Here is a 16,265-nt window from a genome sequence, read left to right as displayed (position 1 = left end):
CCTGTGCGTTATTGGGTTAGACAAAAAAAGAAAAAACACAATATCCCTTTCATGTGAGGAAAAATTATTCAGGATTAGATAATACAATAGATCTAGTGTACTCTATTTTTTTTTTTTTTTGTAGGCCTGGCCCATTTTCTTATAGACATTTGTGGAGACTTGCCAAGGCCATGATTTTTCTTATTTTATAGTTTTTTGACCAATTTAGCTCTTAGTTTCAGTGTCCAAAAGCTACATTCACATACTGAACAGAGCAGCTGTTTTTTTTGTTTTTTTAATAAAACCTTACTTTTAACTGATATTAAGTGCCATCATCGTCAATTAAACAGAATTAAACAGGCCTTTTAAATGACAAACTCACAGTATCTTTATTGTTTGGATCCTGCATTTTTAAACCAATGTACTGTAAACTTTCGTCATAATGTCCTAAAACTACTTCATGTTTAGCTGTAAAATACAAAGATACCATTGTGAAGTACATAATTTGGTGTTCATTATAAAGGAACTCCAGAAATGAAGTTACACGAGAAACTGTTTGGACTCCAACGTCTATAGAATGTTCATATGTAATAAAAGGTGCTCCTTAACCAAAACTATGGTCTGCATCATATACATTTATTAAATGTATGCTCTTGTTTATTGTTTATTGTTTGTTTCACAATGTTAAACAAGTCAATATTCCACTTTGAGATCAATGGAGTCTTGTCAGTTTTTACATTGTGAAAATGGACACCCTAAAGAAGCTACAAGCTTATAAAGTAGGGGTCCAGCATCCCACCACCCATAACAAATTATTGTAAAAAAAACAGTAAGAAAAACAATAGTACACATATCAACATAACACAGCACTCTTATTCGTGTGGTCCTTAGGAAAAAACGCAGCACTTCTATTACTGAACAATTACATCCTGCACATTACGAAACTGACCTCATGCATAGAGAGAAAGTGGTAATCCTTGTAAACACTGTTTCAGAAATGCAAAAGTCCAACTATTGTTTTCCATTAACCACAGTTCTACAGTGCTGACATTGGAATTTATTAAGCATTAAGCAGAAAATTATAAGATTCTGTTGTATGCAAATTAATAATGGTTAACAAACTAACCTTCAGAATTTCCTGTTCTTAATTTTTGGGGGGATTTTGAGCTGTGATACTTTATAGATCAGCTCAATCTCTGAATATCCATTTAGCTGATGTTTATGCTGCTTGTTGGTTGAATTGCATTTTTATCGATGAACTCACAAAACAAACTTTGTTTTGTTTTTTTAAATGAAAGTTTTGCTCTTAAATTTCAGCCACTCATTTCTTGGTTACTTACAAATGGATCTCTACTACAATTTTTGCATACCAGACTTCTACTGTACAGATTGTCAGTTATTATATTTGTTCACAAACTGATGATACTGATGTTCGTTTAAGGATTATTTTTAAATACAAACTTTGTTATTTTTTTCCTTCAAAACTTTACAAGCAGGGAGCAACAACAACTCACCAGCACTCCCTTTCTTTTACAGTGAATCCTAAACTGTGTAGAGGTTTCTTGAAAATATCCCTTTAACAGTGTTTTTTAGGAAATTGCGAGGAATTCCTACAAGAAATTCCATAGAATATGTGTTAGTGTTACCAGATATTCTTTGTTATAAACTAGGAAAAATATGTTCACACTCCCATTATTTGACTTAATCCAATTATCAAGAACAGACCCTTGATATAGAAAATATTTGAGAGGAAACCTTAAATCAGAATTTAGCACCATTGTTAAGTCACTCCAGCAAGCCTTAATCTAGCAAGCAGTGATCTTTGTACAATGGATATAATTTCTTTAACAATGTGTTTTTCATTTCATATTTTTTCCAGCTGATTATGCACCATGTATAATGCAGGATCTGCCTAACACCAGCAGCGCATATTTCCAAATGGATCTTAAATTAATCAAACTTCCACAAAGAAACTGACATATGAATCAGGGGCCTTTGGGGCCCCCAGGGGTGGGGGCCCTGCACACTCTCCTGTTTTGCATTAATGTTCATTAAGTTCACCTTTGCTTTTATTTACTACAACATGAGCTTTGCAGCAACTAGTGAATAACATTAGCTCTACAGCTCATTTGCAGATCATCTTACTTTTGTCTGAATGTTAAGCAGAATGATTTATTAAATCTAAAAATGCTGCTGGGAGTCCACTTGATGCATACTGAGTTGCAGTTCATTGCCCCACAGTACAAGTCAGTGAAGAAAACCCAAGTCAAACCCATTTAGCTTTACACTAATAGAAATCCTATAGCACCTCCAAGTGGTCATACGGGTACACAACAAGCATTACAACGAAAGGTGAGGCCGACAAAGCAGAAAGACTGAATCAGTTTCTGTATTCAGTGATTGTTATTAATTCTCCAGGTCTTTCCAGCTGTAAATCTACAATATACAGACTTAGGCAACTGCTACTGTAGAGGAGAGTTTCCACACTCTGTTGTCCTCTACTACACAAATTTTTAACCCATTCATGGCCCCATCAAGAACACGACTTGTCCACTTTGCTCCTTTAAGCAGGTTAATAGACAATCTTCAGCGCATAAACATTACCACTGTCCAACCAGTAGCCACTGATTCCCCATCGGTTATGGCTTCTTGCTAAATTGTGCTTAAAATGGCTTTTTTTTTTTAACTTGAAGTGTCCGAATAACTTACATAAAAAAAAGATTTATCTTATTTACCAGAATCACTGCCAGCTTGCTGCACTATCCCCTGCTCACTATGATAATAACTGTCATGGTGGTGGCTTTGTGAGTGTCTTACCAGCTTTAAACTAGGCAATCTCCACCTGATCTTGTTTGGTTTTTTATATGATCCTAAACAATCAGTATTTTTTGAAAGCAAAATTCCCAGAATTTTGTGTTTCGAAATATGGTATATTGGTTGTTTGCAGTGATTTTAATATCCACAGATAATTTCTCAAATAGTCACACTAGTGACTTTTAAACATTACTACATCTTGTTTTATTTTAAGCAGTTCATTTGTGGACCAACCCATAATTAAGCCACACTGGGCACCAGGTTGGGCAACATTCAAAATTGAATACATATATAATCACTGACACACGTAAGAAAAGCTGTGATCACTGAAACAAGGCTGAGTGCTATGATTTCAAATTACATGAACAAGGTCATGAAATGATCTGCAAACACCAGAATTTTTCACAGTTTTGCTCAACAGCTTGTTGAGTCTGTTCTGTTCTGGTAGTGGAGCTGGAGTCTGTGGTGGAGGTGTCAGAGAGGAGGATGCTGAGGACACTACTCAGTATTATCAACAAAACCTGTCATCCATTCTACGCTACACTGTTATCACATCAGAGCAGCTTCAGACGTGGACTGAGACCACTGAAAGACAGCACAGAATACTTTCCTATCTGTGGCCATCAAACTGTAGAATTTTACCTTCTGCAGAAATGAAAGCTAAAACATTGGACACGTAGATCTAAACAATAATTAAATATTGCTTCTCAATAGTTACAGTGCAGTATTTGTTTCTGTATCATGTTCAGTCTTTCATTTCACGTGCAGTATGCAACGTGCAATATTTCACATTTTCATTTCTCAGTTATAATTGTTCATTATCACGTGTAATTCCATTTTCATTTGCAAATTTCACCTTAATGTACAGGATTGTCAATATGTGCCATATTTAATTTTTATTTCATTATCATGTATGACATTAGGGGCTGTACAGTGGCTTGGTGGTTAGCACTTTCGTCTTGCAGCATGTTCGCCTTGTGCATGCGTGGGATTTCTCTGGATACTCCGGCTTCCTCCCACCATCCAAAAATATGCTGAGGTTAATTGATTATTCTAAATTGTCCGTAGGCGGGAATGTGAGTGTGATTGTTTGTCTGCATATGTAGCCTTGTGATGGACTGATGACCTGTCCAGGATGTCCCCTGCCTTCGCTCTATGTCAGCTGGGATAGACTCCAGCCTCCTAACGACCTTAATGAGGATCAGGCGGTGTATAGAGAATGGATGGAAGTATGAAATTATTCATTACCCCAGTATAATTGCCATGATTACTTTTACTGTTCTATTCTAGCCTTATTTTTGCTGACTTATTTTATTTCAGTAATTTATTGTACTTATATCTTACTGCTTTTTACTTTTAGACATTGCTTGTCTTATCTTGCTCTGTTGCAAAGATGTAGTCAGAACCGAATTTCCACAATGAACTTTGAAAAAAAAATTGTATCCTAAAAAAGAGAACAGGTGCAGTATTGGCAAATTTATTTGGAATATACAAGCAAATGAAAACTGTTAAAACCATTGTAGCTCAAGTACAGTGTATGTTATTCAGGAGTGGATATACGAGAACATACAACACCAACCAGTAAACAAAGCTCAGTGATTAGTATTACAAGTATGACGATCTACATTCCTTGGATTCTTAATATACTGTTGCTGTAAGGTGCTATACATGGTTACAGAGCTTTTCTGAAAGAATAAAAAACACATTAAACAACAACGCAATACATGGCTGCTAGTATAGAAATGCGGAAAGTCGGTGTGATTGATGAAGAGGACAGAGGCTTTCAGCTTATTCTTTTCACTGACACTATCTTCACAAATCCTGACATGTAAATATTTCCTTTAAGCTTTGCTTTTGTCAGAGCTGTCTTGCTCGGTGCTCTCTCCTCTGCTGCCAAACCTCTGGTTCAGCTCTGACGTCAGCACTGAGCAACAGGATTTCTGTAAAAGAACAGACAAAATTTACGAAGAACTAGAAAAAATAAGAATAAAATACTTAATGACATAATTACACCATGTGATACTCTGCCCTACCTTGCCATCCTTCGCCTGATGACGGGCCCTGGATAGGAGCTCTAGCAGCGCCAGCAGGAGCCCAACACCCAGTCCCAGTCCCAGGAGGAGGAAGAGACCACGAAGGTCATAGGGCAGCAGGGCCTCCGAGACATGAGCCCCATCAGCGCTCACGCAGCTGCTGGCCCACCATTTGTCCCGCAGGTACGTTAGTTCACCTGACTCACTGAGCTGGAGGATAGCATTGGTTAGGTTCTTCACCAGTGGGGAACCTGGTGGAGCATAAACACCCAGTGTGACAAGAGAAGGAGGCTGTTGGACATCTCTCTTCAAAACCACAACCTGCATACTTCATTCTTCTGGTATCAGACTATCCATCACATGTTGATCTGCTACAGAGGTTCAGATCTCTCACCGCTTTCAGTTTAAATTTTCAGTATGAAAAAGTAGTTTCTCACCACATGTGAGGCTGCTCCAGGTGACCATGTACAAAGGATCAATACTGAATTTGACATTAGAATTTAGGCTTTATCATTAGGAAAAGAAACAACAAAATCCTGAGGGATGAAAGCCACTCACCCAGAGGCGCTGCAATGGAGTAAGCTCTCATAGAGATGACTTCCTGTGAACGGGCCAGTTTGCAGTATCGAGCCACTGCCAAGTCCAAGGACACTGCTTCACCGATAAAGGCAAAGTTTCCCTCCTGGGTGCGGCGAACGCCCTCCTCCATGCTGGACACATAGCTTTTCTTACGCTCCATGCGCTCGTAGATACGGCGGTACACAGGGTTGTTAGAATTCTGTGAAATAAAATTATGAAAAACACATAACATTTATTCCTACATACATTTATCTCAGAAATGATTAAGCAGCTGTACTGATCTTTTGCTCTAGTTAGGTGACACTGATCATGCCTTAAAGAAGAGCATGGTCGATCCTGCCTCAACTGTGCCATAATCGATTACATCCTGGTTCGCAAGGTCTTCAAAGCTCTTGATGGAGATGTGTTTGCTGTTGGAGTGCAACATGGAGTGGAAATTGCCAAAATAACAGGCCAGCAGCAGCACAGCGAAGATCCACCAGATGGCGCTGACAACACGTCCAGAGAGGGCTTTCGGGTGAGGACCAGCACCTGAGAGAATAAACACAGCAGAGGCGCTGCAGCTGAAGAACAAAGTAACCAGAGTGCAGCTTGCTAACACACATGCTTTCTGCATGCTCTCTCAGAATATATGAGATGACATCTTAAAACAGAATACAAAAAAATGTGTGTAGTCCTTCAGCCCCCGCCGGCGGGGGCTGTGGAGGTGCCTCAAAAACGGCTCAGGGACTAAAAGGTTAATAAAGTGAGGCATAAAACAGGAATGATGCAAGAACTAGAGAAGTGACATTCACTAAAACATCATTTCCCAGTCAGTTCTGTAGTAACTAATGATTATTTACTATATAGTCCTGGTTGAGCAATCACGCATCAGTAGTGAAATATATCCTGATTCCTCTCCATCTCCTTTAGTTACTGCCCACGTTTTGGTTTATTCAATTTTAAGATGTTACTTCATGTATTCTGAGAGCATGCAGAAAGCATGTGGGTTTCTGTGCCTGTGGTTCAGTTTAGCTGACTGCTCCGTTACCTTGTAGGGTTAGAGCTCCTGTGATGTACCAGAAGCTGTGCAGCAATGTGAAGCTGTGCTCGTCTGTGTCTGGCTCAGCCCATTCAGTGGGACTGATCCTGCAGAAAAATAAACGGCTTCATAACCAGTAGTAATAAAGCTGCAATTGAAGCAAGGTTAATTTTTAAGCTCTACTGGGTGAAATGTAATACTCATTTCTGAAGATTTATTAACAGGAAATCTGACAAATAGGAGTCTCTGTAAAGGCAACACATTATTCCGTATTTCATATTCAAATGAAATGAATAAAAATAGAACATTTTTGCATTTTGTAGTACATACACTACAGCTCAAAAGTTTGGGGTCACTTAGAAATGTCCTCATTTTTGAAAGAAAAGCATTTTTTTCCAATGCAGATAACATTAAATCAATCAGAAATATGGTCTCGACTTTGTTAATGTGATAAATGGCTATTCTAGCTGGAAATGGCTGATTTTTAATGGAATATCTACATAGGAGTACAGAGGCCCATTTCCAGCAACCATCACTCCTGTGTTCTAATGCTACATTGTGTTAGCTAATGAAAGACTAACTGATGATTAGAAAGCCCTTGTTTAATTATATTAGCACATGAATAAAAGTGTGAGCTTTCATAATTACTTGGTGACCCCAAACTTTTGAACGGCCGTGTATGACAACATGGATTTGTGTATGCACATAGATATAAGGCCCACAATCCTCCTATACACAGAAGGAGCAATAACTCAGACCAAAAAACTCAAAACAAAAAAACAATTAGAAAGAGCATGGCTGTGTTATTTGTAGCCAGTTATTGTCTGGATTTATGGACATGTTGCATGTTGTTTCTTGGGTTATTTTTTTCCCACTTGTTTTTACTAATTTTTGCACATATGGAGATAAAATCCAAATGAGATTTCATTTGAAATCATCCATCAATCCATTCTCTAAATACCGCTTTATCCTCACTAGGGTCGCGGGGGGTGCTGGAGCCTATCCCAGCTGACTCGGGCGAAGGCAGGGGACACCCAGGACAGGTCGCCAGTCTGTCGCAGGGCTACATACATAGACGAACAATCACACTCGCATTCACACCTATGGGCAATTTAGAGTAACCAATTAACCTCAGCATGTTTTTTGACTGTGGGAGGAAGCCAGGGTGCCCGGAGGAAACCCATGCATGCTCAGGGAGAAAATGCAAACTCCATGCAGAAAGATCCCAGGCCCACATTTGAAATCAGCCACATGTAAAAAATTCCCTGCTGCTCTGCTCATATATGTGACTGCAGTTTGTGTTGGTATTCACAGGTTATATGCAAATCAGGGTCAGTCCTCATCCAGTCCACAAAGAGGTGGTGCAGCTGAGACTAACTGACATAACATAACTTCTGCACTTCAGCAGTTATGTTACAACAATAACTGCCTTCCAGTTTTAAAAAGGCTATCTTGCTCATGTAAATCTTGTGTTTATCTCAGCAAAACTCCTACAGTCCAATCTATGAACCTCTTTTGTTGGGCTGGGGGGCAGCAATGCTTTTCAGAAGGGGGATATCACTGAAGAAGACCCACTACCATTATATCAGAGTATTTTTAGCGGAGCTTTATTTGGTGTCATAGAGCTGGAAGATCATGCATGTATTTAGAAAATCACACACAAAGTTATTTGTTATATATCATTATATATTTACACTGACATACTGTTGTGTAAATGTGAAAGTAAAGATTATAAATGTGTCTTGGAGGACGGATAAATTATGCCTTTTCAGCAACTGACTTGAATGTGTTCCAAACGTGCTTCTGAGAGGTTTGAGAAATCTGGTTTCAGTTGGTCTTGAATACTTTTTTGATATACAGAGACTTTTTTGGGATGAAATAGTTACAGTATCTGACCTGAGATACACAGTCACCCAGTGTGGTTGTTATACATTTCTTGGTTCTCTAACAAAAATCTTAACTGACACTGCATACTGAGTTAGGCGTGCTCAGCAGGCTACTCCATCCTTGATACTAATGAGTCTGCTGCTACTACTGTCTAGTCTTGCAATGTTATGTTCTGCAGAACAGACTGGTGTGGCATACGATCATGCTATACGGGGGGGGGACGGACGGACGGACACTTCAATCACACCATTCACAGTCGTTGTGGGCAGAGGTAAGCAAAGGATGCGCCTTCAGTGTTCCCTGAAAGTAGTGACAAGTGGAATTGTTTTGTTGAAGTATCTGCATGCAGGGAGATGAGCAATGAGTTTAAAAGGATAACTAGCAGGGCTGCCTGAGGTTGTAGCTCAGAGGTTGGTGTTATTGTTGTTCTCTGTAGTGAAAAAAATGGTAACATGCAGATAGTGGAAGGAAGGGCAAAGCTGTATAAAAATGACTGGTGGCTTATACCCACATGCTACATCCAGTGACTCACACGAATTACTTTGTGGCTGTAGTTGGGGTGGGAGGAAAAGAGATTCACAGAGGGCCAAGCCAACACCAACCACCCCTCTGGCTTGGCCTCTGCTTGTGATCATTGAGTTATGGCCTTTTAAGTTTGTTGCTCTGAGTTAATTTTCATTTGTGCCATCCCAGTGTAATACTGCACAGTGTGCTCCAGAGTTGTGAAACTAAGAGGCAACAATTTCAGTGACTCATATGATGAGAGTCCTTCTCTTTTAGGTTCAAGATAATTTGACAGGTGTATGAAACTAAATTCTTGATCCTAGTTTCATGCTCTAACAATCCAGTTGTTTGAGTTACCGATATCAGGCTGTGCTCCATTTGTGATTTCATTTTATTTTACTGCCTAAAAAAACACTTAAAAGCAAACACAAATCATTGTGTGCAGATGCAGTTGTGTTTCTATCATACATTGCAGTAAAAACAGTAGCTGTGAAAGTATCAGCCAGTAGTTTTTGGGGAGGGCATGTTTAACCTTGAACTTACCTGCCCACCAGGTATATGCATAGGCCCGTTAGCAGAAATGCAATGAGGACACCAATCCACATTTCTGTGGAGAAAGGTGACAGGAAGCTAAAAGTACTCTCTTCAGAGGCCACATCTTTACGCAGGATGAAGCCAATTCCTGTTTGCATGAAGGGAGTAGTCATGTCCACAAACTGTTCTCTGACTGCAGTGAGGGTCAGTGGGGCCACAGCCAGGTCAGCCTCCTGATGAATGACATAGGCAAACATATAATGGACATGAACATCCACATGGACACAGAGCAAGCTGTGCTGAGCAAAATGAATAGAAGATAGGTGACAAAGGAAGAGAATGGTGTGCATTTTGTACATTTTAATTTATATATTCTATTAATTCTGCGAAAGAAAATCTCTCTTCACATATCCTAGATTGTAAGAAAACTGGGGTCAGAGCACAGGATCAGCAGCACTGAGGTATCCCTGGAGCAGTGAGAGTTAAAGGTCTTGCCCAATGGTACAACAGCGGCAGCTTGGCAATGCTGGGATTTGACCTTGCCTTTCTGATCAGTAGCCCATAGCCACCACTAATATTATTATTCCAGTAGAGAACCAGAGATGTGGAGAATCAAAGCCAAGATTCACTAAAGCTGTTGTGGTAGCATGTGTTGGCCCAACATCTTAAAAAGATGCTTTATTTTAAGTTTTCAATTAATTTGTCACAGGTCAGTAGCTCATGCAATAAGCAGAAAGATGCAGAAAAGATCCCGGGAAGGCCAGGACATGAACTGGAGATCTTCTAACTGCAAGGTGAAAGTGGTAACCACCACACCACCATGTAGCCCACTTCATAATATGAGAACTGAAACATACTTTTTACTTCAAACTTTTCAGCTTGCTTACTGTTCAGATTGGAGAATTTTAGAGCTTAAAAAGCTTACGGTTGAGAAAAGACGAGTAAACGCAGTTAAAAATAAGATATATTATGCTGTTTGTCATACAACACACGTCACATTACACTGACGTAATACTGGTGTATTAGATGCTCAGTGACTTACCCCTCTGACGACCTCACCAATCATGCCGTTCCAATTGCCACTGGAGTCGATAGATCCGTATCGGTTGTCCTTCACCAAGTGTAGTTTGTACTTGAAGCCCAGTTTCCTGGAGAGCTCTGAGATCAGGTCAATGCAGTAACCCTCCAGTTCAGAGCCCTTGCTCATGGTGTATGGCTCTTGCTGAGAAAACAGACGGGGTTTAAAGATGAACAAAATACATATTATAATACATAAAGAGAAAGAGGATTTAATTGTGAAATAAAATTGCTGCTTTTGGGTGTAAATGTTATATTTCAAATGTTGGTCATGAACAATGGAAAAGATTAAAAACATGAAAGACTGTGCAATGTGTGCTATAGACAGCTCATGTGTCATGGTGTATAAAGGAAAATTCTGCTTTGTACTCCGTAAAAATATTTTGGTATTGTTGACTGTAGACATGATGGAAACCAACAGCTTATCCAGAGATCTACATCACTTTATCTGCAAGTCCAGCTTATAGGACAACTCATCTAAAATGCTTGTGTCTGCATTGTGCTTTTATGATTATTAGTGATTATTATAGTAATGTAAAGGTTTCAGTGAAGAACTGTCTAACAACTGTGAAAATGTCCAAAGAGCCACCGTTTTATATACACCAGTTATATATATATATATATATATATATATATATATATATATATAAAGATTTTATTCTGAGCTGGGAAAATCAAGTAATAATTAAACTGTGCTACATTGTCAAATCTATTTTTTGGTTGCAAACCTATTCTGTTTGATTGCATGATGAAGAAGTAAAACCAACTCCATAATTTCATACCTCAGAGCAAAGTGTAACTTGACTCAGTTTGTCTTTAATTATTACTGACAGCATGCATCATTTTTAAGGGCCATATTTCAAAAACAAGTCCGAAAAATGTGAAAAAATGTATTCATTTCTGTATTTCTTTTCTTTGCTCTGCTACGCTGCAAATATGCTACAGTATGAATTTTGTGTACTGCCACACCCTTGAGCGTAAAATGAAAAATGTTTATTGAGGAGAGTCTGGGTAACATTTTACTGTTAGATTTTGGTGGCTCATTGAACATCTCTTCAAATTCTCCTCCAAAGTTTAGTTAACTCGGAGGTTTGTTTCCGTCCTCTGACTGTCTGGCTACTTGTGTTTGTTTACTCCTTGAAAGTTTTGTGTGATGTTGACAGCTAACTTTGTGAGAATAATTTCATCACTCCTGATAGAAATTATGGGTAAACTACCAAATAAGGCCTTTATAATTTAGGGCTGTGCACCTTGGACGTCTAGCCTGGAAAGAGAAACAAAGCAAGAATACCTTTATAGTGGTGATGGATAACTCCTTGGCATCTAGAATGGAAAACAACAAACACAACAATGCATTTTTCAATCCAGTAATGAAGCAACTGAACATAATCCAGCATGAGAACTAGCACAAAAAGAGAGGATTTAGTCGAAGCCAGTTCTTTGCCTGATTAGTGGTTTGGTTTCATGTCTACAAGCTTATGTGCAGAGCAGCTTCTGAAAGCTTAATGAGGCATATTGTTGCCTTAAGTCCCCTTCATGTGTTTTTCACTCAGCCTCAGCAGTAAATAAGCCAAACAGCCACGGCCGAACAATGACACTCTTGTTGTCGGTTGATTTTTAGGAGATCTGAGAAAGTGGCTCCATACTGAGAGGAGGTGGCAAGGTACAATGAGTGGGGTGAATGGGCTCCTGTGAAGGGACAAAAGTCTGGACTTCTCCTTAAAGATAAATTTGTTGTTCATCTTCAAGAAACAACATTCCAAGCCCCATCCCAGTAATAAGATCAAGGGAATGAAGCCAACAACCCATCCAGTCATTACTCATGACATTCACAGTTGTTTTCTTTTTGCCATAACTGTGACCAATGGCATTCCCAGTGTGTCAAGCAGGACCTAACATGCCCTGCCAGGGTTGGTTAGGGAAAGGAGGGGGGACAAGCGGAGGTGCCAGGGGTGCAAGTTCTTCACATTTGCATGCAAAGACAAAAACAGGCCCGGCTGGGTCATATAAAGCCCATGACACCCTGTCAGCCTCCTCTAGAGAATATGGCAGGACCTACAATATGCGGAGATGCCTGTCACTTCACCGCCTGCCTGCAGAGTCCTCCCCCACATGGTTAATTGATTTATCCCAGTGCTTTGTAGATCACAGTAAGGAGGTAGCCCCTCCACTGGTGAGAAATGGGATTCTGCCTCTGTGGATGGTGCCCCCTCTGTGCTTTGATAGGGCTCCAGCAGTCCAGCAGGGCAGTGGGGAAGGAGTCAAATGTGAAGAGTGATTTGGGAGCATGACCCAGTCTCCATAGGTCAGCCAGAGCCCGCTGGCACAGTGCTGGACTTTAACTCTGCAGACAGTTGAGAGGCAGGAGGGCGGCTGCTCAGAAGGAGGAAATGATCTCCCTAGCTAAATGAAGAATTAATTCATGGAGACAGGCAGCATAAAATGTAAGCTGAGCAACCAGCATACATGTTTGTCACAAAGAGAATTTGGTCAAAGTATTAGCCAATTAGAAAATATTAATGTAGAGGTCCTGCTTGTTGACAAAATGCTACAATTATCCATTAGTGTTTGTTGCTTTTGAATTGTTTGAAAATGTTAAAATAAAATAACATAACCCACTCTGTTACTCATAGCCTGACTTCCTGACAAAGTTTGGTGTAGCTGGCCAGGGCTTGGGTTGGGGTTGGAGGGATCTCTTCTTCTCAGAAATATACTAAACACATCCATTTTGTCACTGTCGCTCCTTTTCAGGCATCAAGAAACTGACCTCATAACATGTAGGAAATGTTGTGACAGGATGTATTTGAACCCAAACACTTTTGGTGTCCAAGATATAAGCAACAGCAAGTGAAAACAAAAGGAAATGGTGAGTGAAAACACAATTTCAGACACAAAGTAATAAAAAGCCTAATGAAAAACAATGGTCTGACATAGAACACAAATCTTTGTCTCCTGGGTAAAAAGTCCCATGACTTACACCTTATGAAATGTCAGAGATGCTCTGACAAAACAACAGTACATCCTGGGAGTGAGATAGGGTTCCTGGCCTGATCAGCAGGCAATAGTTCTGACACAGGACAATTCTGTAAAACCCTGTAAAAGATTACTGATACTTTTTAGTGGTTAATACCAATGTTATTGCCATCTACAGTATCATGTTATGGTAAAGACTAGGGAAAACTTGTCATTATTGATGATATACTATGGGTTACAAAAGTAAAAGCACTTAAGGCTACAGAAAGATGGATATTTGGCAATCAAATACTTTAAAAATAATTGCAGCTCTTTGACAGGACAGGCTTAGGCTACTTCCTACTTTGTCACACAAAGGAAACACTGCATCCTGCACTGGCACTGATCATCGGCACTGGATGTAAACCGGTGGAATTGTGAACTTTAATTCCTATTGATACTGGGTTGACATAACCACCCATCATTTTATAGATCCGCTATTTTACCAATCACACAGCTTGCAAGGAATCTGGGAGTAATGCTGTGTTTTCAGCATTTTCCAGCATGCAGATATCAAAAAAGTGATGATGGGGGATAAACTGTGCCATTATGCAACACAAAATGACAGATGTGGTCAGACAGAAAGTCACCCTTAGATGGTGGTACAACATCTGTAGCATCCTTATACCAATAAATGCATTCTTAGTTATCAGTAGCAGCTTACTGGTTGATTACGCAAATTTTAAGTTTCAACAACGTCCAAACTGTAAAATACAGAATATGTCATGCTTTGGCTCTGCCCTCTGAAGTTTCACTCGCTGAGATTATGTGTGCAAACACAGCAGCTGTACTTTCAAGGAAGTTTGTAGAGAAAAAAAATCCCTCCCCTCTAGTTCAGATTGACTGGCATAATCATTGCACAACGTCAGGTAGCTAAATACAATTCTGAACAGTGATCCTTTCAAACACAGAAAATGGTTATGTGTGAATCTGAGCAGTTACTGCTGCTTTTCTTTTGTCAAGTCCATCTGCAGAAGGTGAGCAATTTGCATGACTGGGGGAACAACAGCACAGCGTAACAAGGCTTATTTGCTTCTGAAATTACGGTAAAAGCAGTGTTGTCTTAAAAGAGATATCAAAAATGATTTCTAAACTTGACATTGCAGTAACTGATTTGGTGCTGAGCCCTGAATGAGGAGAGATCAAGTCGTGACGTGAGGAGCATCTTATACAACCTGGTTCTAATTCATTACACCATGTTCTGGCTCAGCACGTAGAACATCATGCAAATCCCAAATATATATTTCTTGGTCAGTGAGGTTCCCTTGGTGGCAAGTGAAAAATAGCTTTACCTATATCTGTTGCAATAAATATGCTGTGGCCTTCTTAAATAAACTGCGAGCAAAGCACTGTAGGCACGTTGCACTTATTAGTCTTACCTGCAATGACGACCCATGCAGTCAGGGCAGCCACACAGGACAGCAAACCCATACAGACTGCCATGTTAACACAACCTTGAAATTGACACAGATGAAATTGGATTATTCTATACCTGATAACTGACATTAATGATCTTGACATAGAACATTTACAGTAACTGCAGGGGTGATTGTTTTGCTATGATAGGGTTATTTTACTCAGTGCAAAATTTTACAGAAAAAAAAAATGCAATCAAGTTTCTTACCTCAGTTATGTCAGGAATACTGTAGATTAAAACCTTGATTTATATACAAGGTATGACTCCAAGAAAATGTGGAAGCTGTAATGTGAAGAAATTCACAACAAGTCTTGTATTGGGTAGTGGGACGGACTGTGTACAGCAGAATGTAGTGGGGGTTTATATGTGGAGCACAGGGAGGGAGGAGATAGGACCTCTAAGGGATAAAAACATGTGATTGCTGGGAATGTGTTCTGCAGGATAAGGTCTGAAAACATAGGATATCAAATTTCTGGAGCTGGAGAATTTTTTTCTAGTGTAGAATAATTTCAACATATTAATGTCCACACAGATTCTGAGGCAAAATGTGTTTTCTTTCTCTGACTGTGCCAACAAACACACTGAAGTAAATAAATTCCAATACATTGCTGTCTCAGGTAGCAGACATATTTGGAATAAGTGGTCAGATTTAGCCTGCTACTTCTGGACTTTAGCATAATTACCTAACATCATGGCAGGTTTTGCAAGGAAAATCTTGGCGTTTGACAGGGTAGGCTGGGGCAGGGCTGCAATGAGATTACAGATGGATAGAGGTCCCAGACATCCACAGGAAGAATTCATTTTGGAATACATTTCTGTTCCTCCTGACTAACCATGAGGGACTCATCATATTTTTCCCGTGTCCTGTACTGCAGTAACTGTTCAAAGATCTGATCATGACAGAAAGGGACCGAAAAAATGTTGCTGGCAACTGTCTTTCAATTTAAGATCAGATTGATAAAAATAAAGCACAAGCTATTTATACCATATTTGGCATCTTGACTTCATGCTGCTGAACTCAAAACTCAAATTTCAAAAATGTTTTAGTGACTCCAAAGGGGTTTTATAATCTACAATAAAATTCATATTTTCAAAGTAGAATTCACAAAAATCTATTCGGTCTCATTATCTTAGAAAGATTTTTACACCACAGGTATACCAACCAAGTTAATTCATTTGAACAAAACCTTTGAAAACAGGCAGTGATTTCATCTTGAAACGAGGGGCTGCATTCACTATTTGAGGCAAAAACATTCTTTCAGGCCTGAAGTGCTAGACAGAGCCTGGAGGTTTCAGTTGAGAGGCCAAGACTTGCCAAACTGTCTGGATAAATACGGCTTTAAGAGGGACTCAGTGGTTTTCTTGGAATCCTAATGAAGCTGTCTTTTGTGTTTGTGTGCTGGCTGGA

At 39.5% G+C, this 16,265-nt stretch overlaps 1 protein-coding gene across 1 annotated transcript; it reads right to left on the bottom strand.

Annotated features, from left to right (window-relative positions):
• Positions 1-4,256: 4,256 nt before the first annotated feature.
• si:ch211-251b21.1 (uncharacterized protein LOC571720 homolog) lies at positions 4,257-15,210 on the bottom strand. The gene is made up of 10 exons (XM_051949390.1): positions 15,065-15,210; positions 14,820-14,894; positions 11,720-11,751; positions 10,394-10,573; positions 9,361-9,584; positions 6,436-6,533; positions 5,719-5,936; positions 5,385-5,604; positions 4,827-5,077; positions 4,257-4,733 (listed from the first exon to the last, which is right to left on the bottom strand). The coding sequence occupies exons 2-10, from the start codon at positions 14,881-14,883 to the stop codon at positions 4,635-4,637; spliced, it is 1,386 nt and encodes a 461-aa protein (XP_051805350.1). The 5' UTR covers positions 14,884-14,894; positions 15,065-15,210; the 3' UTR covers positions 4,257-4,634.
• Positions 15,211-16,265: the final 1,055 nt, after the last annotated feature.

The sequence above is a fragment of the Acanthochromis polyacanthus genome, chromosome 6 (genome assembly GCF_021347895.1).
Source record: "Acanthochromis polyacanthus isolate Apoly-LR-REF ecotype Palm Island chromosome 6, KAUST_Apoly_ChrSc, whole genome shotgun sequence".
Classification (NCBI taxonomy): domain Eukaryota; kingdom Metazoa; phylum Chordata; class Actinopteri; family Pomacentridae; genus Acanthochromis; species Acanthochromis polyacanthus.
Note: the sequence above shows the minus strand (reverse complement) of the source record. Positions and strands in the feature narration are given on the sequence as shown.